Genomic DNA, 27,777 nt, shown 5'->3' with positions numbered 1-27,777 from the left:
CTCAATCGTGTTTGTCTTTTGACTGCACTTCCTGGCCAGTTTGAAGGAAACCCTCTTCTCTATTTTTACACACTCTCAAAATTTCATTTCAATTTACCGTGGCACTCCAACTCAGTGGATTGGTGTTCTAGGTATTGTGTAGACAGAGAAAGTGTTTTTTCGTTTCCCTCACTACTGAATGACTGACTCGTTGCATATGGGACACCATAGTAGAACTGTCATTTCATCTACTGCTTCTTGCACGTTTACGAATGTCTATATACAGTGAAGATTTCATTTTACCTTTTTCCGTCATCCTTTTAGTTATTTCATGCCACATTTTTGTTTTTGAAGAGGAGAACATAAGGAAAATTCATTAATTTTATCTTCAGGATGAGCTAGGGTAAGGGACCTGACTTGTCACGTACTACCAGGCATCCTTCGAAGTGTGATGAGCACTTAGGCATTATTATCTCATCATCATCGTCATCACTATGTGATATTTGGCTAATTTCGTCAGCACTGCCTAGCAGCTAGCCCGCCTGGCTGGTGTTTGATTATGTATACGCTCATTTTGGGGATCATCGATCCTTGATGTGCAGTGATTCACGCCTGCTTAGATTAAAGCTGAATCTAATGAGATATAACCGGATATTGCATGTATGCCGACGTGTCGTCTTCTGTTTTACCCACTTCAGGTTTCCCCCTGTGTTCTTGTATGCTCTCCCCCCACACACATTTTCCAACTCACTGTGCTCATGTCGCGTGATCAAACCAACATGCAACAGTACTCGGCTCCTCTGTTCTTTCTCTTTTTCTCCCCTCATCACCGCTCTCTCCTCAACCCCTATTTCCAGCAGACTGGATTCCTTGCTATGCATTCAACCGTTCAACAATCGGCAATCAGGAGGCATCCGTCATGGAACTCCCAAAATGATTGGAATTGATTCGGAATCGTGAGCGCTTTGAGGATGGATATGCCGTTTGAATCATCACTTCTTAATCGCAGGCTATTATTCTTGAGAGAACTACGACGTGAAAGATTTTGTTTTATGGTGAGGAGGGACCGGACGTAATTAATTTAGTTAGATCAAAGTTATGGATTGACATCGGAGACGAATCGTTCTTCCAGAATATCTTCCGGAATATCGGAGACAGTTTGTTTCTCATACAAAACTTGAGTCATGGTCACTAAATATTGTGCAAACATTCATTCCGTTAGAGGAAATGGATGAAACGGGCTAAATGAATTAATGGCAGTTTATATGGACTGAGTTTGCTTTTTACCGCAATCGGACGGTTATGTGCTTGGTCATTCATTGCAAAGTTGTTTACCCTGGTCAGTTATTGATCTGTTATTGAGTGGACAAAGGTATTACAACACAATAACAGATGTGAAATCAATGCTATCATCAGGACTTTCGTGTAAACACCCAAGTGTTCCCTTATATACCACCTTTTAACACCCCATTCTAGTTTTGCCCTTCATTGGGCAAGGAAGCAATACTTCGTCATCTCCATGGAGTAAGGATTATTATCACTATATACCACCTATTTTGCGATTTATCAATGAGCAGTATATACTTTTTGGATATATTCTATCTTGGATTTGCCTGGTGTTTCACATTCATCAAGGGTTAATGTGTTTCAAGCAGTCATTGCTTTTTGGATTTCAGTCAGTTATTTAAGGATTTGTGAACTGATTTCAGTGAATTGGTTTTATTGTTTTTATCAATTATTTTTTTATTTGTGTCATGTGCTGATAGAAGACAGAGCATCATCATTTTAGAACATCAGTTTAAGCCTTTGGGAGGACAGAGTCTCAAGTCTATTGTGATTTGTCTCATGTTTATTAGCTACATACATGTATATATGCTTGTGCTTATATCCATGGTTGAAACAGCTTGATGATTGAGAAATTTGTGATGTCATTATCATCGTGCATGGTGTATCAGAATATTGTCAATTTCGTTGCTCGTGGCTCTCTGGCCATCAGCCAAGCACGGAGCGCGGTAACTCGTCATTTCATCTGACATCTCACCATCTTGATCTTTGATCTCTCCTTCTCTGCGAGCACTCGTAAAAAGGACTCCCTTTCTCGGGGGGGGGGCAGCCCAATCCCTAATATCCATCATTTCATATCCTGGGAATTAAGCAGCAGACTGTTTGAAGCTTCCTGTCAGGTCCTCTTCATCATATCAATGGTGTGCTGATTTTTTTGACACATATGAATTAGGGATCTTGAAGTAATTGATAACGAGTGAGATAGAGAAGGCAACCTGTTTGATTTTGTGAAAGAGAAAGGGATAGAGATTGCTGTGAGGGAGAATGGGCAAGAGAGTGCAGGAGGAGGAGGAGAAAAAAAAGAAAGTTAACATATGAAACTGAAAGGTAGGAAGAGAGAAAGAGAGAGAGAGAGTGCATGGGTGTGCATTTTATAAGGTGAGGTAGAGAAAGGGGGAAGAAAGAGAGGAGGTCACATTTTGAAAGAAGGGGGAGGGTGGGGGGCAGACAGGAAGTGTTAGAGAGAGACAGAGATAGGGACAGGAGAGGGGGGCGGGACAACGAGATACAAGGTAGATTTTGAAAGATTTGGGGAGGGGGTACGTGGAGCGCAAGACAGAAGGAAGTGTACGTGTGTGTGTGTGTGTGTGTGTGATAGAGAGAGAGATGGGGGGGGGGGGAGAAAGAGAGGATACGATGTGGAGAGGAGGAGGAAGGGATGGGAAGGTGAAGTGTCATCATGATGACCTGTGAACTGACAATCTGCCCATCCCATCCCAGGCCACACAGGTTAGATTTCATCAAGCCAGTCTGGCAAACTTTCACTCGTTAGCCACAAGATAAACAGGTATTGGTGAAAAAACAGGAGCTACGATTTCATTCTTCAGCTTAACAATAATAGAAACTTCAGTGAACCAGAGCAGGGATTGGTGAATCGACGGACAATTTTCCCAGCTCGATCAACACCCGGGAGAGATTATTTGAAATAGAGACAGAGATAGAGCAGAAAATATTTCATATTTCCGGTGATCACAAGTAGAGGAAACCTACAGACGAATTAGCGTTTTAATGTCTTAGTGTAGTGATGAAGTTGCGTTGTGCTGCCTTTTTTCGAAAGGTGAAAGGGTGCTTGCGGATGTCCACCACAGCGAAGTATCAGATGTAAAGATTTTTATTGATAAAAAAAGTCTTTGAACATTCCTTCTTTCAGTTTTTGACAGTGACCATCACCAAGGAGGAGGTGCATGGACACCTGATGAAGATCTGTGAGGTACTACTATTTTGAGGCGGCATCGATGAATAGTTCCTTTGATACTGAAAACCCACCTGTTATACCCCTGGACTTCGATTCATCCATGATTGTGATCAAAGGAATAAAAAAATTGACTTTTCTTCATTCTGATACAAATCAACGTCCTCATGCTCAATTTATCCCTTTATTGAGGAGGTGTTTGACTTCATCGCCAGCCTAAACATGACAGTTGAAACTCCAGAGAGGTCATCGTTTGAAAGCATCTCCTGCTTGTGTTGCATTCATTTTGATTCATCAATAGCTATTTTTTCCTCCCTCTCTGTCAGCGGGCATTGTCGGCCTCTAAACTAGCGTGATTGGACTATTTCCATCGTAATTGTCTCCCTTTTTAGTGATGTTGGTTTTATGCCAGTAGCAGTGGAATTCACACCTGGTTACATATTGTGGAAATAATTGCAGCTCGGAGGGGGCTTTTCTTTTGAAAGCTTTAGGGCTGCTTCTCCGTGTATATACCAACTGTTCATTCATATTTTCAGTCATTGTCAAGTCTGTTGCCAATTCGGTGTTGTGCTCAACCGTGTGGCCAGGGATTACCTCAACTACATGCTTCATTATACACCATCGTGCTAGTTTATAGAATGGACACTTTTCGTTTGATGCAAACATCACTCTTCAATTCACAAAAATCATTTCAATCATTTGATGTGCCATTCTGTGGTCAGTAATTTATTTGTTTCATGCAGAGAGATTAATGGAACTGCAATAATTTGTGGTTCATTTCACCCTCTGCCAGAATCTTGATTATCATGAGACCATACGGTTAATGGTAGGCTTGAGTACCAGGTTGCATTCAACCAAATTTTTTGCTGGAGTCACAAATCGAAATGCAAATTATACAAAACACGCTTATTTTCGGGAGAGCAATCAAGTCTACTCTTCCCCCCTTTTTCTTTAAGCCCACCCATCACACATATCCCATATCAGAGAGTTTGACCCAGGAAGTGAACTTAGTGAGGGTCAACCCCTGGGGGGGGGGGGGCACTCGACCAAAACAGTAGTAGGTGTGTGCCGCGTGTGTAAACAGGAGGGTCCTGGGAACGGGCTTCGGAACCAAATGTTTGTGAAAACGGGGGTCCTTGGAACGGGTCGCCTGGGTGTGAGTGCGTATGCATCCCTATGGAACGTGCATGCAGCTAGCCCGGCGGTACGGGCGCCGGGTGTGCTCGCGCAGAGGTGATGGTCGGACAGCGGTCTGCGGCCGCTTTTCACCAAAATTGCGGCTCATTGTAGCAGATCAATACGGCCGGAACGGCGTAACGGAAAATATGCGAAGCTTCGGAGCGGATTTCTTTCTTCTTTTTTCTCGATAAGAAAAAAATGCTATGCTTTGGAGCGGCTTTCTTTGTTCTTTTTCTCAATAAGACAAAAATGCTATGCCTTGGAACGGAAATTTGAGTGTAAAAATGGGGGTCCCCTCCGCGGCACATACCCACTATGCATTATATACTGAGTGCCCCCCCCCCCCCCCCCCGGGGGTCAACCTTTGAGCGTGCAGTACATTTCCCCGGACTGGAAGAACGCCTGTAGTAGAATCATGATTGTGAGCTTGGTTGTATTTAACCTTTTTTTAACATCCATGGGCCTGTATAATATTTTGAAATGCATTTATTTCAGCATTTACGTTTGCATTTTAAAAGACGTCTTTTTGTTGCTATATTATAGGTTTAAAAAAGTCAGGATAGAATGCAGCCTTGCTCCAAATGATGCAAAGTTATCATATTATTTCTTCAATAGATTTAACATCATTGAAGCATTGCAGTCGCTTTGGAGTGAAACAAAATAGATAGAAGGGATAATCTTTTTATTCTATGAATATGAAATGATGGCCATGACCTGTGTAATGAGGTGTAATGAACACCTTTAAAGTGTGAATTGATAAATGCCAATCAGGTATTGGTCGGCTGACCTCACAGAGGTATCACCTTCTTTTCACGCCATTGTTGGCTGTATTTGGTAAAAACTGTTGCGTTTAACACCATAAGAATATCTTCTTACATCTAATGTCCGCTTGTAGTTGAGGTTTGTTCTTCAAGCCATGCAGTCCTCATCTGCCATCAGCTCTATCCATCATCTCTGTGTATTCAACTGAGATTTCGGCTCTTGCAGATTGACACTTTTTTTCTTTCTCTGCACCATTATTGCATCATATCTGTGACAGATAATCTGTCACTCCATCAGTCAAATGTCATGTCTTGTTTTGTTTCAAGTATGTTAATCATTTATTTGGTTTATTCTGTGCATTTGAATCTTCTGAAGCAAAACATGAATCTTTGTTCAGTGCTGAGTTGATGCAAAGAGATGATTGAAATGTGAATGCACTATCTGACACTGTATTGGTTTTAGTGTTTCAACCTACAGAGGGAGTCACCTAGACTTGTTTAATACAGGCATGCACTGTAGGGTTCTCATCTATCATGTGATCTTCTTGTTATGGAATATGAATCTCCAATTTGATCTTGAATGATCAATGTCAACAGCGAAGCTTGTATAGGCTTTGCGTTAGGCCGTGATGTGATATATGAGGTAATGTTGAAATTCTAGGGCAGCCTTTTAATACTCGGAGCGTATAGCCGTCACCTCAAAGATTTGTAATTGACCCCTGCTGCTGCATTGGCTTTGTAAAGAGGAACGACCAAAGGAGACCTGATGGAGTTGGGTACAGCCGAGTGCAACGGCTCTCTGGAGAGAACGAGGAGAGATGGCAGCAATGCCCCCAAGTGAACAAGATTTACAGCTGTGTCTATAAACCATTCCCTTGCGTGCCTACTGGAGCTCCCACAGCCCTTCCCAACTCCGGTTTCGGAGGCCGATGTGCGTACAGCACGTTGCGCACGTTGTCCCTGTCTCAGTTTACTCCTGCAGCCGGTTTAAATGGAAATGATCACTGATTATAAATTCTCTTTATTTTTCTAACTGAAGCTCCCTGTGCTCTCTCTCTTATAAAGCCAAGTTGATAATGTCAATGTTCATCTCAAAATTGCTTTGATAGGTAGCTAGGTAGACCACATGTTTAGTGGTGTTCAAGGTTGATTTGGGAAGGTTTTCTTTTCTTGCCATTTGTTGCCTTCTGTCGACATTCATATCCAATTAACATTCAGTTTTATCAAGGCAACATGAACACAGCATGCTCTACTTTTAATTGAAAGAGAAACTTGTTTTCTCCTTAATTTGTTGATATATTTTCTTTGATTGAATATGAATGACCTGGTATTATAACAGACGACCTATTTTGGAGGACATCCAGGTGATTTGAACAGATCTCATCAGATTTCAAGGATTACCAGGTTGGAACACTTCATTCAGACGGATCCGATCAATGTGGAATTACAAGTATTCACAGATTTAATCTATGCTTATCAACAAAAGAGGATTCAGAGCTGCATGCTGGCTCGTTTTATTGAACCGTTTCTCTGTATTTTACCCTCATCTGTCGTTTAGTGTCGGTGCTTGAATGCAGGTTTTGCTGCACCTCGACTTTCTTGTCGATAAACCTGAAACTTCGTGTTTTACCTCCTTCACCAGCAATCACATCAAACGTCTCGACGGTTAATATCTTGGTGAAAGAATTTCCATCATGCTCATTTCTTCATTTGTTTGGAGTTGTCATCAATTTAGTCTGAGTTTTATTGACTGATATGTGTCCCAGGGCAGATCCTATAGAAACTCTACTAATATTTATGTATGGCCTTACTGCTCATTGATAAATTCATTGCACTTTTTGTCATTTATTCTTTGAAGACTGAAGGCAACCATAAATACTCACGATGATCTCCGCTGACTTTTATCATCCCTCGTGATTGATGCTCCAAACACATTGGAGCGAGAACTAAGAAAAAATAAGTATTTGACATTGTAAACCAGCCATAGGAGCTACCGCCTCAATGGTGCCACGGACAACAGACTTTGACTATGGTGCCTACTGCTCTCTATGTGTTTCATGCTATGGAGAAAAGCTCAATGGAGCTATTATGTCATAAAAACTATTATATCTTGTGGAAATGTTCGCTCTTTTGTGAGAGAATAATGCTCAAGTTCGTCATCAGCAAGCCTGCACCTTTTAAACGTAAGTATACTTTTGACTTTAACTGTATCTGTACACTTGATTACTTAAAAAGGGGATATATGCAGTGAGAAAGACTGAAGATATTATCAATAAATTTGCAAAATGGTGTTGATTTCTTGTTCTATTGCCTTTTAATGCTCCTTTCCCTTCTTGATAAAGATAGGTTCATCTGGGTTTTTTCTCTGTTTGTTCCCATATCATTGAATTGGAGCAAGTAAATACAGATTAATTACTAAAAAGATATTAAACTGTAGTATGGTATGAACTACTTAGATTGAGTGGATAATTACGCTCTATATCCCTCATTCATATTTGCGTTCCCCAAAAAAGTTTCAAATTGAAATATGACAGGATGGCATTTCATTCAAGAAATTTATTTCCATGTTAGTCTTTTCCTCCTCCTTCCTTTGCCTTTTGGCATGTAGGTGGCCAGAGAACATTTCCGTATGTAGCTAGGGGAGGGGCTGAATATGCATAAATTCTCAAATTTGATGTTCATTTTCATATTTTGTACATGGTTAATGAAAAAAGTGGGGTGAAGCCCCCCCCCCCCCTGCCCCATTATTCTCAATATCTCCTCGTCATATTGGTTTTACAATGAATTTTGTGACCAAATGATCACAAAATGTTCACTTCATATTGTGCTATTGATATAAAGTGAATAATAACATTGAATTCATGAAATAAACTTAATGAATCTCTCATCTTGAACCAGTTCTTTTCGATGAATATAAATCAAATTGCATTGGGTGTATCACACTAATTGAAGATTATGTGTAGAGTATACAAAGTTTGCACACACAAAAACCCAACTAAACAACAAGTACATGCCGTATGGTCAAGATTGTGTTGTTTTTCTGCATTCGAACATATTTTGGTCAGGACAGAATGTAGATTTGACCATGGTCCCAGTACTGGTCAAGAAGTTCATATCAAGCAAAGATTTGAAGATCAAGGTGGCGTGAAATGAGATTTGGGGTCAGGAAAAAAAAAACTAATGCAGTTTAAATCAAGATTATTCCTGTCTGCCGATATGAAAGGGACGAGAGGCAGTCAGATTTAATGGGCGTTGAGCCCACGCAAACACAAGGTTTGACATTTTGACCCAGTTAAAAAATTTGCTCGCTAGTAGGTATATTTTCATAGTTTCCTAGGGGATTCTATGCTGAGATGGAGGTTTGTTATAATTGTGCCATGATTATGCTGTACGTGTCAGTTTGGAAGTGCCTGTCAAACATTTGTGCTTTCCCTCTTAGTTTTAGAATAATGCAAATTTGAAAACGTCTTCTGAGTAAGTTCTGGATTTTCTGTACTTCATAGCCAGAAAACTTGAGGGAAATATTTTTTTTGATAGTTTGTGCTTCAAACACAGGGCTTTGTGTCAATCTTGAGGTCAATGAGAGGGGAGAAGAAAAATATGATTGCCAAGCTGCAGACTAAAGAAGATTCAATATTCAGATTTGATTTTTTTCTACCTAGGTTCAAATTTAGCAAAACAAATTAGGTTGAGAATGTTTCAACTGGATACACTATGCCTTGGGGGGCTAAGATGTCATGAACTTTGCCTCTTTATTTCATTCTGGTGCATTGCCACTATTCTCTTTGAATTCTTTACCCCTGTATGTATCGGTACCTGTCTGGCTGCACGTTGGTATGTCTGACGAAGCCCTACCCGTTGATATCTGTCAGGTCAGACACAGTCTCTGTAAAATGGATTCTGGTGAGGTACTATACTGTCAGGTGTCATGTATTGTACGTGCCTTTGAATGCAGATCGTGTGGAAAGTTACCGTCCGATTCGACCGTAGTGTTGAGGATTTGAAACATGGGTGGAGATCCAGGAAGATTGGGTTGTGACAGCGAAAGCTGATTTCCATTCAACGGAAGAGCTACCTAAGTGCTTAGTTATGCCACTGTGAGGAGAATGGATTTTTTTTTACTGGAGAGGATTTGATGGAGGTCATTGAAGGACAACATGAAGACGAAGCATCCCCTCATTACCTATGTGTACTTTAGCTTCATCAGCAGTATGAGACTGTATTAACCCATTGACTACTGAACTCTGTAATTCTCATAGGCTTTGTACAGGGATCGTTCTATTCCAGTAGGCAATGGTTAATTGGTAGAAACATACTCTTTAAAGTATGATGAGAAGAATTGAAAAGGTGCTGTTTGGTTTGTCTGATTCAACCTTGTGACTAGTTGATAATATTGTCAGTGTCTTTTAAAACATCACATAGGCCTATTCATTTTGATATGGAGTGGTAGAAATCATCAGGTACAACCAGATCCCGAATTCAGCATGGACTCTGAAGCGAAAGGATTACTTGCTTTAAATCATCCTCATGTTCAATGTCCTGATGATGATAATTCCTTCCTGCCACGGTGCCACCCATCAGTGTCATCACATCCTCAAAAAATTCTAAAAGTGTCCTGCCATGTCCTGGGAGACCCTCTCACAAAGGAGGATTAGAAGGAAATTAGGAACATGTGACATGACTAATGATGGTGCTTATGCTCTACTATGTTCTACGGTCCATCCTCCTTCGGCTTCATGTAGTGATGTGTGACATGAGGTGTACATGCCAGTGGAGATTGTGTTGCTGTATTCTTGTTACACGCAGTAAGACTTAGGAATATGATTATGATAATGGCAGTAATAGCATTTTTATTTGAAGTATTTTTGTATTGTTTGCACCTTTTATTGCCTGCCTCCTGCCCGGTTCATCTTATAACTCCCTCTTCCTTTTTCTTTACCTTTTTATTTGTTTATCGGACATTATTTAGATTTTTCATACATTCCACTTCTATACCCACTGATGAGCTACTAATATACAAAATGATCTTTAGAAATATAAAGAAAAAATAAGTTCTTGTAGTGATACTTTAATGGGCACTTCAGGCATGGTTGACAGCAAAGTATTTTTTTTAATTTTAGATAGTGAATTGCTTTCATTTCTCTTTAACCTAAATAAAAGACCTAAAAAGACATGAATTCACAAAAGCATTAAACCCCTACCGTGTTGTATGGGTTTAGCAATGTAGTAGTATTAGACCAAATGGTGTTAGACCAAGTGGTATAGACCAAGTGGCTATATGAACCTTACAAACAACCCTGTTTTTCTGCTTTGTGCCTTAATTGTATCCTGTTTTTCTGTCATATTGATTTTTTGTTTCATACAAGACTGGCTACCAAGTTTTTTTTTTTTTTCATTTGTCACATGTCATTAACAAGACTTTTTAGACTATTCAAAAAACCATCTGGTAACAAACACCAAGTATCATCTGCTCTTCATCGAAGTAATGCTGCTTTGTGATTGGCTGATTTGAAATTTATCCTTCCTCTCTATTAGAAAGTAATATCCGGAGTAATTTTCTCTGCTGGCTACATGAAATATTGCTTTCTAAATTTGCCCCCTGTTTATTGGGAGTCATGGTTGTTGGAGAAATTGAGTGTTTATACTTCTGCTATTACCGTGGTAACATTCATTGATGAAAGCTTCTCGTAACTTGCAATGATTAGAAGCATATATTTCAATCTGGAAAGCGGTGGGTCTGCCATCTCTTTTGAGGTTGTTTATATTAGGAATGGCTGGATACATTAGGATCGGCAATAATAATCACTTCTCAGATGTCATGCACTCTTTGTTTATATTTCCTATCTTACCAAATCTGTGCAGTTTTCCACCAGTACTATTTTTTTATACTTTATTGCAACTTTGCTGATGATTGGACTGGATAAGAAGTGGGTTTTTTTATTAGTTATTTGCTATTAATAAAATCTCAAGCTTAAGTTGTTAAAATACTATGATAATTGCACTGAACTTTATGCCAGGTAGCCATTTTCACAAATCTTAAGTAAGGTTGAAGTACTATAGTTTTAGGCAAATGAGATCAAAAAGCCATTAATCATGTCATGAAAGGGAGAAATTTTCTCATTCTTAATGTTTTTGTAATTGATAACCTAATTAATCAATTTGTCTTCATTGTACGCTCTCAGCAGTTCATCTGTAGTTACATTAAATGAAATATATATACATATAAAATTAATGGAAATTCCTGGTCATCACTCAGACTTAAAACATGTGATTTATGTCTTCTGCCCCTAAGAAGGGTTGAAATGGTTAAACTAGTGAATGTGAATAGAAAGTCTAACTGGTTTTAATTGTAGTTATTCAATGGCACAACCATCATTGTCCATCCGATGAAATGAAACAGTGGTAGACTGAGGAGATCATCAACCCCTTCTCCAATCTAAATTGTTATTAAAAAAAGAAATCATGTCCTCAGGCATGAAGATCCTTCTTACGCCAGAGAAAGCGTAATAAAAGGAAGAAATGCAGATATTGATTTGGGAGTTTTTTTAGGACCAGTCGCCATATGAAATCTGCCCCGAGGGTGCCAGCTGCAGGGTGCGTAGATGCGTAAGCTCCTCTGGTATTGACAAATACATCTGAGTTATAGCGCAGTCCAAAAAACAAAATATAATCAATGTAATCTGGGAAATCAGTGAAGGAGCGGTAGATAAGAGAAGCAAGATTACTTCTTGCTTCAATCGATTACAAATGACAAATTTGTTTTCTATTGTAATTGGAAGAATGTTAATAGGTTAGTTTATAGTTGTTCTTTCTGACTGAGGATACCATGCAAGAAAGTCAATGAATTGCTTCAAGAAAAATCAAAGAAGATATGATGCATGTGAGAAAAACAAGTTGTAGCCAGTTGTTTACCTGATCAACAGTATTTGGTTCTTGAGCTCAGTATCATTTTTTTCCGCTCCTATCCCCTTTCATGTAACTATTTAATTTCCACTGCCCCTCTCATGCTCTTTTCCTCATAATCCAGTTTTTACCCCTTTATGTGAAGCATATTATATGGTCTTCATATCTTTTACCAGGGAAGTTGGAGTTCTCCGACTTCCCTGCTTTTACCAATACCATGCAATTTTAGAATTTATACAGAATGGTTAGTGTGCTTAGTGGCAGATCTGCTGAACGGCAAGTAGATCCATGATTACCAAATAGGTAAAGTGATGATTCACCATAAAATCTGTCATCTCCTTGGTAGATCTACCTTTCTTATGAACCAGGATACGCTTATATTATCTTCTAGTTTGTAGAAAGGCAGCTCAAGCGGTTTCAGTGGCTGCTGTTTTAAGGTCATAATTTACAGAAAGGACTATGTGGTATTTTCTCTACTGCAACTGAAATAACTGGTGTATTTTGCTAGCATTTATATGTTATGACTTGACTTGGCCCTGGGCTCTTTGAACTATTCAATTTCAATGTTGCCATAAGCTCAGCATTGGGATTTCAATAACTTCCTTGCAGTGTGAATCAGAGAATACCAAGCGTAGAATTGTTAGTCTGCGTGCGTAGACCCTGATCGAAACTTTGATCAACAAATGGGTCTAAAACGTCTAGAGAAAAGTCTAGCACAAATAGAAATTTGTTTCATGAGCATGGAATTGTTCATATGTCCCAGCATCGGTCCATGATTCCAGTCAGGGCCTTTTGGGTTGCAAATTTAGACTGGTTTCCTCTGTTGGGACGGATCTGAGTATTTATGAATTTGGTGGAGAAAATGTTGTTATGTTTCTCTTTAAAAACAAAGACAAATCAAACACACCAATCAATCGGACTAGAAAAAAGGAAAAACTTAACAAGCAACAACAAGCACAGCGACTCAACATCCCAACTTTTCAGCTACATGATCATTCAAGAAAAATAAGCACTTGTAAACAAAATAATTACGGTTCGATGACTTCAATTTATAATTAAAATGCTTTCTTTGACAAATTTACAGAGTGTTTACAACTCAAAGACATGCCTGTATGATTTATCCAATAAATTGAAGACAGTAAATAAAGTTATGTCGAATATTCAAAGAAATAGGAGCTCTATCAGTTTATGACGGAGTAATTGATTAGGTAATAAAATAGGATATCAACTTCAAAACGAAACAAGTTACACTTCCAATTTTAGCCTTATTACCATTTTCTTCATATGATCAAACTTTATTTTTAGAGAGAGATATAACATCTGCATGTCATATATCTTCAATATATTGAATATGTCATGTTCATTGTTGAAAATTCCGCAATATGGAAAATCAATATGTCTGCTTCATCTTTTGTGTGGAGATATAATCACTTCTCCAAAAGATAAACGTATGTGAATGACAGGAAAAGATGAGCTTGGTTGTCATTGTCTGCCCACACAATGGTTATTTTACAAGATTTTCCATAAATATTTTTGATAGAATGTAATATTCAGAAAGGAAAAATATGATAAGAGTAGGGTTTGGGCAGGAAACGCATGTATGTGACAGTGACAGACTGCTTGTCAGTTTCAGAATATTAGAATAAAGATGTAATATGCAAGAAGAAGCTACAACAGTTATTAGTTTTTTTTTATTGTTCAATCAAAATACAATTTCCCAATAATGATTAAAAAACATAAAAATAATGGATGGAATTACATATTTAAAATTTAGATAATAATGATAATAACAATATCTTGTAGATATAATTCATATATATAAACAAATTGAAATAATCAGATTGAAGGGGGCAGCTATCATAAGCAAAAATAGCAGTCAGGGAGGGGCCAGCGAATGGTTCTTTATAAATGAAATGGTCCCCAGTTTTCTGTGTTAACTGGTTATCAGTGTTTACAGCCCTGACAAAATGATGCCCTAGTCATCTATGTTTTTTTTAGGCATACTTAGATTAAAACATTAAAAATTTGAAAAATAATCAGTTGGAAAAAAAAACAGCCTGATGTATCATACAAGCTGATCGCTTGATACTGATAATAATATATTCCAACCATTGTATGGATTTGTAAAAACACTGTTGATATTTTCTATTTATGATATGTTTAGCTTGTAAACCATAATGCATTGCCAACAATTTCAGTTATTTGTATTAATGGAGAATTTGATAGAGCCAAGCAGATTCCAATACTGGTTCAAAAATGAAATTTCACAAAAATACACCCTATATTTTCAAGTTGTTTACTCTATCTCTTCAGATTGATGTGAAGAAGATAACAGCATTTCATTTTTTGTTTCCAAGGCATGGTAAAATCAATAAATACCTGGTTTTTCACCTGAAATTGCATCATGCATGAAATGTAACAAAATATTTGACAGACAAGGTGTCAGTAACTGTGTTATATTTCTCTATATTTTCACTCTATTTGATATATTTTATTTACACAAAAGGAGATATGTAGTGCATGATTGCTCAAAAGATTTTTATCAGCATATTTATAATAGTGTTCTTTTTGACAGTTAAAAACAAGGTTTGTGTCAATTGTTCTGTCAAGATGATTTGGTGATAAGGTCAAAAGTTCAATTAAATACTTTGAAATCATAAGACAATGGCTTTGAACAACAAAACCAGAAAAGTACAAGTAATGAACTTTCCTTTGTACTTCTCTAGGCATATAACCATTTATGAAAAAAATACATTCCATGGAAACTTAGCTAATCATGTTGAGGCTTCCCTTTATACACATAAAGAGTTAATAAAGTTGACAACTTCTTCATACCAAACATGTATTGTGAAGAATCTTTTTCTATTACTCTATTAGTATTTTCTTTAACTCTTAGCATGCATCTGTCCCCAATTAGAACCAACTGATGCATAAATCTTACAAAGCTGCAATTCATCCGACGTGTTTAGAGTAAATATACACACAGAATTTCATGTACGCCATCTTACTATGTTTATTAGTGCATTCCAAATTATATGGAAAAGGGAAGGTATTCTACAACTCAATTTCAATTTTTTTTCACTCTCGGCATGGACCTACCATGCTCTCAGGGATAGTTGGTGTGGCACATCATCATCTTGACAAAAATCAATAACTATTCTTTAACTTAAAGTATTTGTTGTTTTCATCCCTCTGTGTCGTCTAGACTCCTTGAAGCTTGAGAACATCCCTAATGGGTCCATCAGCAAGAAGCTGCCGCCTCAACCCACCACACCAAACAGTGACATCCAGACCCCAGAGTCTACCACCAAGAGCAGCCTCGCCTCCAACCGCTCCAAGAGCCCCACCTCCAGTGCTGAACTGTCCAAGACAAACTCATCCAATCAATCACCCTCAGAATCCAACTACAATGGCAACAACAACGCAGAGATTGCAGATGTGGATGACATCGTCCGTAGGCAAGAGGAGCCATCCTCAAGGACGCTGGATGTCCAGAGGCCATCGCCATTCGATAGACTCACGGATAGCGTCATCACGCACATGTTCTCGTACCTATCCACAAAACAATTATGCCGCTGCTCGTGCGTGAGCAGAAGATGGCACAGGTTAGCGTGGCAGCCTATGCTGTGGACTACGATACGGCTCTCTGGGAGGAGGCTGGATGTTAATTTTGCGTTGAGAGTGCTTGTGAAGCGGTTATCGCGAGAAACACCGTACCTTTGCCTGTCGGTGGGGAAACTCGTCTTGAATGGGTGCCATAGACTGTCCGACAAGACCCTGGAACTCATTGCTCATAGGTGTCCAGAGCTTCTTCATGTTGAGCTGATGGGATGTCACCTGATCAGTAATGCTGCCATCTTTCAGATCGTCTCCAGGTGCCCCAACTTGGATTACCTAGACATCTCTGGTAGGTAGCACTGAAATGAATTATCGGGATACCTTGCACAAAGTATTGGTTGAAAGTAGGCTGATGGTTAGCACTTTGGAAACACAGGCTCAATGTGAAGGAGGAGGCAGTGGTGTCTTTGTAAAGGAATTGCGTTGCAATGGAATATAGGTTTCAAATTATTCAATAATAGAAGTTTTAAGGCAGCAGAATAGCACCCCCTCCCTCTTTGTCTCTTAAAAAAAAATGTATGTAGTGTAATTACTGGTACATGATATGAGATGGGTGAAGAGTGGCGGCTATCTTCTTCTTCTTCTGGAAACAGTACTGTCCACCGTCTGGTGTATTGTCGTACTGGTACTATGTCATTATATCAGCAATGACTGGTTTCAATACATTCAAACCGTTTCATAAAGACAGTTTACAATTACAGTAACTTTGCCAATATTGTAACTACTGTGGAAGCTTTGATTTTGATTGGCTGTTGAGCCCCTGGTACCGTAGTAGTTAGTTTAGTTAACCATAATGGCAAAGCTAATGTAATTGTAATTCTTACATGAAATGGGCCCCAACATCCAGGATCCTTTTTCTAGAGTGAAATGAAGAAGAGTAAAAAAAGAAGTGTTATTTTCAAAGGGTATTTTGCCTTTTTTTCTCCATCATTTATTAGTGAGGCACAGTCTGAATTGTTATTAAAAGTTGTCACAAGTCTTTCAAAATTCCTTGAATTAGCCATGTTTAATAGCAGTCTTTGCCTGTCAGTAACTTTCTTATGTAAGCTTATAAATTGCTTGAAAATCAGTCTTTCAGCTTGATGCTAATTGAGCTATTTGTATGCAACAAAACAAAAATTATTAAAAAAGGAAGAATCAATCGTATTACATGAATTCCCAAAGGTGATATTGTATTGGTTAAAATGACTGCTTATGTTATAAGGAGTTATCTTCAGAGCAATTCCCTTCATCCTCTCTGCATTGAGAATGGAAAGGAGATTAAGAGATTAAGGTCGCAAATCTTATTCCATTTTTATAGTTAGATAATGACTAGCGTTGTACAAGCTTGTAAAGGTATTATGGATGAAGAGCTTATAGTGGTTAAGAAGCTTGATATTCAAAAGAAAAAGGTTAGGTGCTAGAATGCACAGATCCTAGAAAATCTTTTGATCATCTTAACTATCTTATTGGGTGATAATCGACCTTGATCTGTTAATAACCCCTCAACTTATGCCCGCAAAGACATTGCTGTTTTGGGGTGTGTTCAGTTCAGGCTATCATTGCAATATCATGAACAAAATGCAAATACGTTTACTGTCTGTGGGATAGTGTTCAAGCGATTTTTCTGCCTCATTTTAAGCCCCATCCTTTGGTCATCATATTTCACATTTTGGCCTAAGAATCATATGTCAGAAGTGTATGCAATACATTTGTGCACTTATACCTTGGTCACATATGACCTACGGCGGCCGTACGGGGAGTCTAAAACAGCCGTTTTATTCATTTTTATTCAAACCACCTATATGTAGCTGGTACAACAAATGTTAAAACGGCTGTTTTCGACCCGTCGTACGGCCGCCGTAGAGCAAATGTGACCGAGGTATTAAACAGGCCACGACAGTGATGTTACAGAATGATGATTCAGATCTCCATTGCATTCAAGCGATGTTTAGAGACCATGATTATTGAGATCTCCATTGCATTCAAGCGATGTTTAGAGACCATGATTATTGAGATCTCCATTGCATTCAAGCGATGTTTAGAGACCATGATTATTCAGATCTCCATTGCATTCAAGCGATGTTTAGAGACCATGATTATTGAGATCTCCATTGCATTCAAGCGATGTTTAGAGACCATGATTATTCAGATCTCCATTGCATTCAAGCGATGTTTAGAGACCATGATTCTTCATGATCGCCTTTTCATAATTATGCAACTTATTCAGCATTTCATACTTTGCATAATGACAGACGATCATTTTTTTACTTCACTTGAATGCAACCATGGTTAAAACTAAATGTTTTGTTTTTTTTCTTAAAAAAACATGCTACATATTGCTTGAACACATCCTTATTTGAAATTCCTCATACATGTACCAAGTGGGAAATATCTCTCTTTCAAATTGCAAATGGTGAAAGTTTATTGCTGGTCAATGGAAAACATATTGCCGGATTTCTAAAATCCTGTTAAATGCATCTTGTCTTTTCATAGAATCCAAGTAAACCCTCTTGAAATGATCGGATTTGTTTGGAAAAAAAAAAGATCATGATATAGAAGTAATCGGCTCAAGCTAGTGAGTGTGTTGAACTTTTTAGGGAAGTCTCTATTTCTGCCTTGACTTTATAGCGGCCTCTATGATTACAATTACATGAATCTTATTTGCAATCATAGTTCCAAAATCATAGCTTATTAATGCAGTGGTTTAATGATATAAATATAAAGGCATCAGCCTACACAAATGTGCACATACATTGATACAATGAAACAAAATTTGAAAAGGCCCAAGGGTATAGTGAAATGTACATTCTCCTTTGCATAATTTTTATTTTCATTTTCACTTAAATAACCTAAAATCTATCAAATTTAGATAGAAATACAGTCTAGAAAGATGAAAGAGGATAGGGGTTAATCTCCTTCAAAAGGGCAGAAGAGTGACAGTGTTTTTAATAAGGGTGGAAAGCACTGTCACTCATTGTCCATTTTCCACCCTTTTTCCACAATCTCTCCCTTTTGTGTTTTTGCATATATGTAATAATGACAGATGAAAAAGCATGGAAAAAGAATCCCCTCCATTAGCTGAAGACATCGATCAACCTCGTACAGATAATAAACCCATTTGATGATTTAAATTATTCAAAAAGCTGATGATTTAATTTCTAATCCAATGCAACAGCATCAATCAACATAATTTCAGATGTAATAGCCATTTAATTAAAATGTCCATGACACTTTAAAGCTGATTCCTACATTTGGAGAATAAAAATTCCTTCACTTCGTTTGCCAAAAAAATGAACATAAATTTCTCTATGACTCCATAATTACATTTGGCTTCAGAAAGTAATACAAAAGTAGATAATTGCCTCAAAATAGGCCTGAATGTTGGAGAAGAGAGGATTTGCCAGCTTAATGTATTGTACTTATAGAAAATTTCCTATTAAATGTATTTGTTTGGTATATAGGAAATCCAAATGGGATTTTCAAAGCATTTACTTTAGTTAATGGATTTTGAAAACTACTTTCTTTGCTCAGCACAATACATAGTACTGAAAACTGTTTTTTTTTTAAATCCGTCTAGACTTTATAACCATTTAATAACCAGCCACAAGAAAAACATCAATTTTTTTTCATTTGTTCTTTTTAATACTATTGTCCTTTATCAGTCATGTGGGTTATTTTATGCTTTTTGGTCGATGGAAAGGGATTTACATGTGAAATATTCATGATAGTACGCCTATTGTTATAATCTGTCTAGAAATTTGGAACTTCTCCTTTTCATTTGCCTTTTATGTCATTTATTTATTTACTTGAGGGGCATTGTTTGGTTTAATAATAAAGAAATAATACAAAGATGAGATTTGATTGATCTGTACCCATTTCTTTTATATTAAATTGAGACATCATCTGCAAATGTAACAGAGCATTCAAGAGGAATCATTGCAAGAAACTAATAAGAATAAATAATAAAGGATTTGTATAGCGCACATGTCCACCTTGCTAGGTGCTCAAGGCACTCTTATATTACTTCGGCTAAGATAGTCTAACAATTCCGGTGCACGCAGCTTTTTGAGGAATTACTTTCTGCCGTTACCCATTTACCCCACCTGGGTTGAGTGCAGCACAATGTGGGTAAATTTCTTGCTGAAGGAAAACACACCATGGCTTGGAATCGAACCTACGTCCTTTAGATTGAAAGATGAGAGTCTTAACTTCTAGACCACGATACCCCCCCCCCCCCATGCATTCCATGTCAGGCTTAATAACCTTTACTTTTTGAGGGGTAATTTTTTGTCAAACCTTCATTAAAATGTTTCTCTATTTTCTGCTTTTAGTAAAACAAACTTTTATGTCGGGGTAAACTTGACCTTTACGATTGAATCAATGCTTGAAAGTTAGTCACCCAAATTATTCCAATTCCTAATTTTGCAAAAAATTTGAGGTAAGACTGATAATTCATTTACCTAACCCATTATGAATACTCTGATTTGGATTTGGATTAATTTGATTTCATTTTTCTTCTGCATTCATGCCATTCATATAATACATTTTCAACAGAACAAACATGGTGACTACTTTTTTGGCATGAATCAGAGAAAGTGTACTAAAATATCATGAAGAACAAAATTATTATTTTAAATATAACATTCACAATTTGCATAAGGATTGTAATCCTGAGCAGATTGTTTGAAAAAAAATGAAAAAATCCAAATGCAAACTCATTATTATATTGATTAATACATTTATAGATATAAACAAAAAATAGTTCATCATTTGAGTACTGGTGATGAGGATGAGGATGATGGTGACAGTGGTGAAGATGAAGGGGGAATGGAGATGATAATGATAAATAATTCCTAATTTTCCATTGATTTCAGCATCCTGTTGCTGTTTATGTTTGGAATTGTAAAAGATATAAGTGTTGGGTGGGCATAAACATGGTATGGAAAGGACTGAACTTTAACCTGAACTTTGATTTCAGCCAAGAGGCAAGTAAAATACTCCCCAACAAGGAAAGAAAGAAAACCCCTTGGTGTAGATTTCTTCTTAAGATAGGATATTGAAGAACAATATATCATTACCTCATGACCCAGAGGGGAGGCCATTGTAATTTTATATTCACCAACTGGCATTATTGAAGCTTCCACTATCGATTCGGAATTTGGGTCGAAAAACAGGGACTCCATTGAATGAACTTAGGGGAAAAACCTTCAGATTAGTGTAATTTTGATCTAAACTAAAATATATGAGTATTCACTGAATAGGAAGGTAATTGCATCAAGGATTTGGTTGTATTAAACTGGCTTCTTCAATGTGTATTTCATGACTGAAAGGAGGTCAACTCTTAAGAATGACTTATAATTTTGTAAACAGTGAATCTAAAGATAACACGTTTCATATTCATTCTCAATAATAAGAAATCTTTTTATGCGGGTTAAGGAGATATATCCTGTATTTTCAAAGAATTAGACAGATTGTAAACAAACGAGAATGACTCCTTAAAAGTATGAACAGGGAATTTCACCATATGTTGCTTTTAACAGAATTAGTTCAAGTGAATCATGATGAAGAATCAGAAAGTTTACTTGGGATTTTAAGTCATTGAGTATCAGTGGAATTCTAACTGAGTTACTCTTCCATTTGCTTTGATTTTTCTGCTAACAGTAAAAATAAATGACAACTCAGGATTGGCTCTCCCTGCTGACTTTAATCCAATGTGAGGTACAAACTTCTCAGGATGATCCCATCACTTTCAATTTATATTTTTAAAGTCTAGATGGCTCATTAAATCCTTGTTGCTTTTGTTCTCTCTGTCTTTTTGCCTATTTCCAGGATGTAAGCAAGTTGACTGCATGAACCTCCCCGTGGAACCTGCCACTTCAGATCCCAAAGACTTCTTGAAGCAACGGATCAACCTTCGGCATCTGGACATGTCCGACTGCTCTCTTCTCGATGACAACGGCCTCCGAACGATAGCCACCAACTGTCCGACCCTGGTCAACCTTTACCTCCGGAGGTGCATCGGGGTGACCGATATCGGTGTGCAATATGTAACAACGCAGTGTCTTATGCTGAAAGAAGTCTCGCTCAGCGACTGTCCACGAGTCACCGACTGCGCCATGCGGGAACTTGCCAAGCTGGAATACCACCTCAGGTACCTCAGTGTGGCCAAATGTGAACTTGTTACAGACATGGGCGTGTACGCCATCGCAAAACACTGCTACAAATTACGTTACCTTAACGTCAGGGGATGCGTTCTGGTGTCTGACAAATCCCTGGAGGCCCTCTCAAGAGGATGCTCAAGACTCAGATCGCTGGATGCTGGCAAGTGTCCGCTGATCACGGATCACGGCTTGGTATCCATAGCAACAAACTGTCAGAGCCTAAGGAAGCTAAGTCTGAAAGGCTGCTTACATGTGACTGATCAGGTGATTGAGGTCTTAGCGCAAGTCTGTCCTGATCTTCAGCAGCTTAATATTCAAGATTGTGACGAGGTATCCAGAGAGGCGTATAGACTCCTCAAACGATGCTGTCGGAAATGTATCATAGAGCACACCAATCCAGCTTTCTACTGAGTACCTTGCTATCTTCCTTCTCATATTTTTAGGCAACTACTTTTAATTATGATATTTATCCCACCAGTGTTCATATGTTCTGTACTAAGATATTTAGAAGGGTTGTTTCTCTTCTTGTATGTTGTAACAGTACCATTCATTTCTCATAGTATAATTTGATAAGATTTGATAGGTAGCCATGAAATATTTAGAAATACACTCAATAAGCTGGGATAAATTATGAAAATATAAGAATTTTAACACTGATCTTGAAGTCAAATTCTGGTTTAATATGACGATATATCCCTACCGGTCATGTTATTAAAAACTCAACACTAGCAACTGTAATCACAACACCAGTCTCATCTCAAGTTTGGTGTTATGACTGGTGTTTGTGTTGCTCCAGCTTTATACACCAAACTTGAACTAATAATTTTAACACATCTAGTGACTTTAATTCCAACACTTGTTTCAAGTCAAGTTGTTATTGTGGTTGGTGTTTATATGTTGCCTTAGCACAAACTCCTGTTTTCAACACTGACCTTGAAAATAATCCCTCATTATGACTATATCAACCCAACATGAATAACCATATTTTTGGACAAATTCTACAATACATTATTTTTCAGGATGAACATGACATAAAATATGTATATCCAAAGAGAAATGAGGTATGAATCTTCATTTCTTTCTTTTATTTCTGGCTGATACAGTAATACCCATGAAAGTAGAATTATGGTACATTTTTCACAGACATAAAATATTTTTTGTTCATCTTTGAAATTCTTGTCTCTTTATCTAATCTTTGCTTTGGATGTTATTATGTTTTCAGATTATCTTCTTTTGTATATGCCTGAAATAACTACATTTTTAATGAAGAGAATCCAGTGAAACTTTATGTTTTATTAACCCCTTTTAACATTGCTATTATCATTCCATTTGTTCATGTAAAATGTGTTTACAAGTGTCTATGCAGTCCAACCTTGATACATACTGCTATGTCTGGGCCTCCTTTTTTGTTATTGAAGTAAGGCATTTCACTCATATTTATTTTTTTCTTTACAATTTTATATCAAATCTTTTACACATCATGAGTGATAAATCATCATTTCTATCATTTCATTTATTCAATACTTTCATTAAAAAACATATAACAATGTAGATATATACACACATATAAAGGAGTATAAAGAAAACATATAAAACAATACAAATGTACAAATGAAAGTATTAGGAGAGGCAGAAAGGCAGAGCCTTATATTAAAAGCCAATCTCCATACAGATCAGAAGATTTAAAAATTGAATTGTTGATTAAAAGTAGCAAAGTAAAATTAATTGAAAATAGTACATTTAAATCAAACACCCATACATCAACATCAACACACATACACCATTCGTAATCAAACACGATGATATAGTCTTTGAATCTAAGTCTGAATTCAGTTCAGTTGTTTGATGAAATTCAAAGACTATATCACACATCATGAGTGATAAATAAAATAGTCTGAATTTCATCAGACAACTGAATTCAGACTTTAAGATGGATTAACTTGAGATGAATGCAAATACTTAACAGAGCTTTTAAGAGAGGAGAGTGGAAGAACTATAGCAGTATGGTCATGGTTGGACTGTATGATTATCTGATTCTTTTTATTCAACCAATGAACGGTGCTTGCCTTGTTAATCAAAATGATAGTACAGTATGTTAGATCTATTTGTATTCATGTAAAGGGTGTTTTTAAGGAGCATACTTTGTATATTATCAGCAGTGTGGTCATTCTATCAAATCTAACTTATATTTGGGTGTGTGTCATTTTATTGTAGTCATAGTTATATTATTTTCATTTGAAGATTCAATTATGTGATAGAATCTGGAACAATGTATTCTATAATGTTTATAACCCATTTTTTCAAAATTTTCATGAAGTTTAATTTCCTATTCTACCTACGTATGATGGATAAAGTAAGCAATAGAAGAGGAAGGATATTACCTACATTCCATATTTTGCAAATGAAGATTCTAAAACAAATATGATCTCATACCTATTTACTGTGAAGTTTTATTCTGTAATATTAAAACAACTCACACAATTTCTTTTATTTGGTAATATGTAGCTCTTCATAGATTCCTTTTCCCCCTTTGGCAAGAAGGGCCTAAACCCATATACAGATGTGGATGTCACTTCCACTGGAACTAGCAATTAAGTATTCCATCATTAATAAACTAATGAAGTATAAGGGTCGCTAGCAAAGTGATTTTCTAAGCTGGTTTCCTATACTGGTTTAAGGGAAACCAGTTCAGGAAAGTATACTCAGAATGGGGTCCAAGACAACATGAAAATTGTAGTCTTGTTTAATTAATGGCGTGACAGAAACAAATTCAATTTTGTTAATTAATTTTGGTTTAAAGTGTGAACCAAAGAAATTTCATTATAGGCATTGTAATTCTTGAACTTTGATTCAACCACCAACATTGTATAATTTTCTTTTTTTCGTAGGGTATAATACGTCTTCCTTGCCTGCACTGATATATTATCCCACAAAGTTGTACTTTTGATATTGGTGTGTTGATGATATTCGTAACCATTCCAGTCCTGGACGTTATAATCTTACATGAAAGTGAGGTTAGAGATTCCAATGGTATTTTTTTGTATAGTTTGATATTACAAAAACAAACGTCTATATGCAGTTTTAAGAAACAAACATCCCACCTATATCTTCCTAAGATGTAAAGGAGAATTGCTGCATATATATATATATATATATATAACATGAGTGGAGATTGCTAGTAAAAGACTCCACAATATATCTTGTTCCATTTCCATTAGTTCAAGGCATAAACCTTCAAGTATTGTCTCGACTGATTATTCACATTCAAAATGTGATCATTATGTTTAGATTATGAGAAAAACATGTCTACTTTAGTTTGATTTTAATGTCTATTATCTTCTTTAATATATTTTCTTTGAAATTGGTGTATTTAATTGGTGTATGTGCTGCTTTCTTTTATTTTTTTCCTCCGTCCTTTCTTGTATGTGCAATGGTCCTGTGTCTGCCTTTATCTCATATTTTATTTCATTCAGAATGGTTTCTATACAGGAAGTGCACAGTTTCATAGGTCCAAAATGATTAATGGTGAATTTAATATCTTTTTCATTTGAGATGTCAAAGAATTTGAAAAATTGATAGCATTTTGATTAAGACAATAGTTTGATTTTATATGCTAGGTCTTGCTTGATTTTTTTAAATAATAATCTGCGAGAGTTGTGTGTTCTTGCATTTTTACAAGATGTACAGAAGTTCTGCAGGGGGGAACAAATTTGAGTAATTTAACTAATTTGGGGGGTTAGGATTTAAATAATGTTGAGTGTTTTTCTTCTAAATCTGGTATCTATATTTTCAGTTAATTCCAGTAGGTCAATGAATAATATAGCCTGAATTGACATGCCATTTTAATAATACCATCACAAATTACGTTACATTAGAGAGATTAATAACTTTATAATTCACATGAAATAGAAGACTATCAACAATCAGGTTGGGGTATTAAAAAAATAATTCAGTAATAAGTTTGTTTTCTTTTTTTTTACACTATGACAATCAATTCATCTATAAGCTGCACTTTAACGGAAAATCGTACCTACCTTATACTATCGGGAGTACTTTTTAATTGACAATCATTTTATTTCTGTTTCTAAAAAACTTTTCTTTTTATATACATACATTAAACATGTATTTCAGCAGTAAGTGAAGATAAATAGAATTTTAATTGCCCATGCAGTGAAACTGAATATATTTTCATGATAAAAAATGGTCTTTATTTGGAAAAGTATATATATATATATATGAGATGGAGACAATAGGCTACTTTCATTTATTCTAAACAATATTTTTTTCCTGGAATTGTATTAGCAACATGTTACAATACTTTATACATACCTGAAATCAGTACATAGCAATGTAGACCTGGTGTATGTCGGGTGTGTTGGGGGTTTTGAAGGTTGTTAAAACTTACAGATGTACACTTTCAGACATCTTCTGACTAACGATGTTGTATAGCATGCCATAAATACAAATGAAAAACACATGGAGTGCGAAAAAACATTTAAAGAATGTTTTGATTTTGGTAAATGTCCAACAATATGAATATTATTGGATAGACATTTACCATTCATGTAAAGCTAACATTGTCAAAGATTCTGATTACCTTCTAAAGTGATGCATCCATGGTTCAACTACTATATGTGTTTGGAATGTCGCCCTCTTCTGTTGAAGAATTTGCATTTGCTTTGAGGGAAATTTTCATCCTAGGCAGGCAAATAGAGCTCAGTTTTGAAATCTGTAGTTGTCCACTAATATATTTTATAAAATCATTATTTTTCCCCCATTCTATCAATCGATAGTCCAAGACTGATCAACATAAACTTGCTTAATGGGAGGGATAGACGATGAAATTTGTGTTTGGAACAAATTTTGCTATTTTCCCTCTTTGTTTGAAATTGTGCTGTATTCTTTCTGTGAATGTTCTTTTTGTTAATGTTGTGTGTACCGGTAAATGTATATATAAATTTGTTAATAATATAACTCATCCAGGCAAATGAAACAAAATGTATTGTGTATACCATTGTTCTGCAGCTTTGCTTGTCATTGATAAATATATATGTATAAGTGAGAGTGAAACTATTTCATGATGGAATGAAATATAAATGCAACATACTAAATTCAGTCTTGACTCGTTTTTCATTGTGTACTTGTGCATGTATTTTCTTTCTTGGGGAAAAGGAAAATGTTGGCATTATTAGCCTCAAACTACTTGTAAAAATGTTTTAGGGACTTCCAAGCATAGCTTTGGGTACAGATTGAAGACTTTCACACTGTATTTTCATGGAAAACCCAACTCCACATTTCTTGGTATTGCCAGGGAGCATAAAATTATTTTTTTTAAAACCAGGATTATTAAGTTCAGAATAAAGCAGGAACTGGCACCATCTTACGAAGAGTTGCTTTGATTCACATTAAATTTAGATGATTTCAAATTCCGATTATTCAACATACTTTCTTCGTTCTACATCTCCTTCCTATGTCATCCCTAAATCCAGAAAACAACCTGGCTTCAATTATTTTCAATCTCTTGCCCCCTATCTTTGGAACAAACTTCCTCATCTCTCCAAAACATCTCTCTTGACCTCTCTCCAAAACATCTTAAAGGGATACTCTTGGCTGAAAATATTCATATTATAATAAAAAGAGTAAAATTCACTGAGCAAAGTGCTGAAAATTTTATCAAAATCGGATAACAAATAATGAAGTTATTGAACTTTAAAGTTTAGCATTATTTTGTGACAATAGTTATATGTACATCATCATGAATATTCATTAGGTGGGCTGATGATGCCACATCCCCAATTTTCTTTTTCTTATGTTATTACATGGAATCATAATTGTTTCATTTTTTCATTATGTGAATAATGTGTCTCCTGTATATTGAAATAAGTTGCAGCAATTAATATCAAATGCACTAATCAGTTGTCAATCCAATTTTTTTCAA

At 36.5% G+C, this 27,777-nt stretch overlaps 1 protein-coding gene across 3 annotated transcripts; it reads left to right on the top strand.

The window, feature by feature from the left end:
* Window positions 1–26,950, top strand: LOC129257756 (F-box/LRR-repeat protein 7-like). 3 transcript variants are annotated; one of them, XM_064096488.1, is made up of 4 exons: window positions 1–131; window positions 7,034–7,358; window positions 15,284–15,985; window positions 21,508–26,950. In XM_064096488.1, the coding sequence occupies exons 2-4, from the start codon at window positions 7,205–7,207 to the stop codon at window positions 22,248–22,250; spliced, it is 1,599 nt and encodes a 532-aa protein (XP_063952558.1). In that variant the 5' UTR covers window positions 1–131; window positions 7,034–7,204; the 3' UTR covers window positions 22,251–26,950. The 3 variants fall into 3 exon arrangements, with proteins under 3 accessions (XP_063952558.1, XP_063952557.1, XP_054752126.2); XM_064096487.1 differs by having other exon boundaries at window positions 1–382; XM_054896151.2 differs by having other exon boundaries at window positions 1–1,503.
* The last annotated feature ends 827 nt before the right edge of the window (window positions 26,951–27,777 follow it).

This window comes from Lytechinus pictus, chromosome 3 (assembly GCF_037042905.1).
Source record: "Lytechinus pictus isolate F3 Inbred chromosome 3, Lp3.0, whole genome shotgun sequence".
Lineage (NCBI taxonomy): Eukaryota > Metazoa > Echinodermata > Echinoidea > Temnopleuroida > Toxopneustidae > Lytechinus > Lytechinus pictus.
This window is presented reverse-complemented; position numbering and strand designations above follow the sequence as displayed.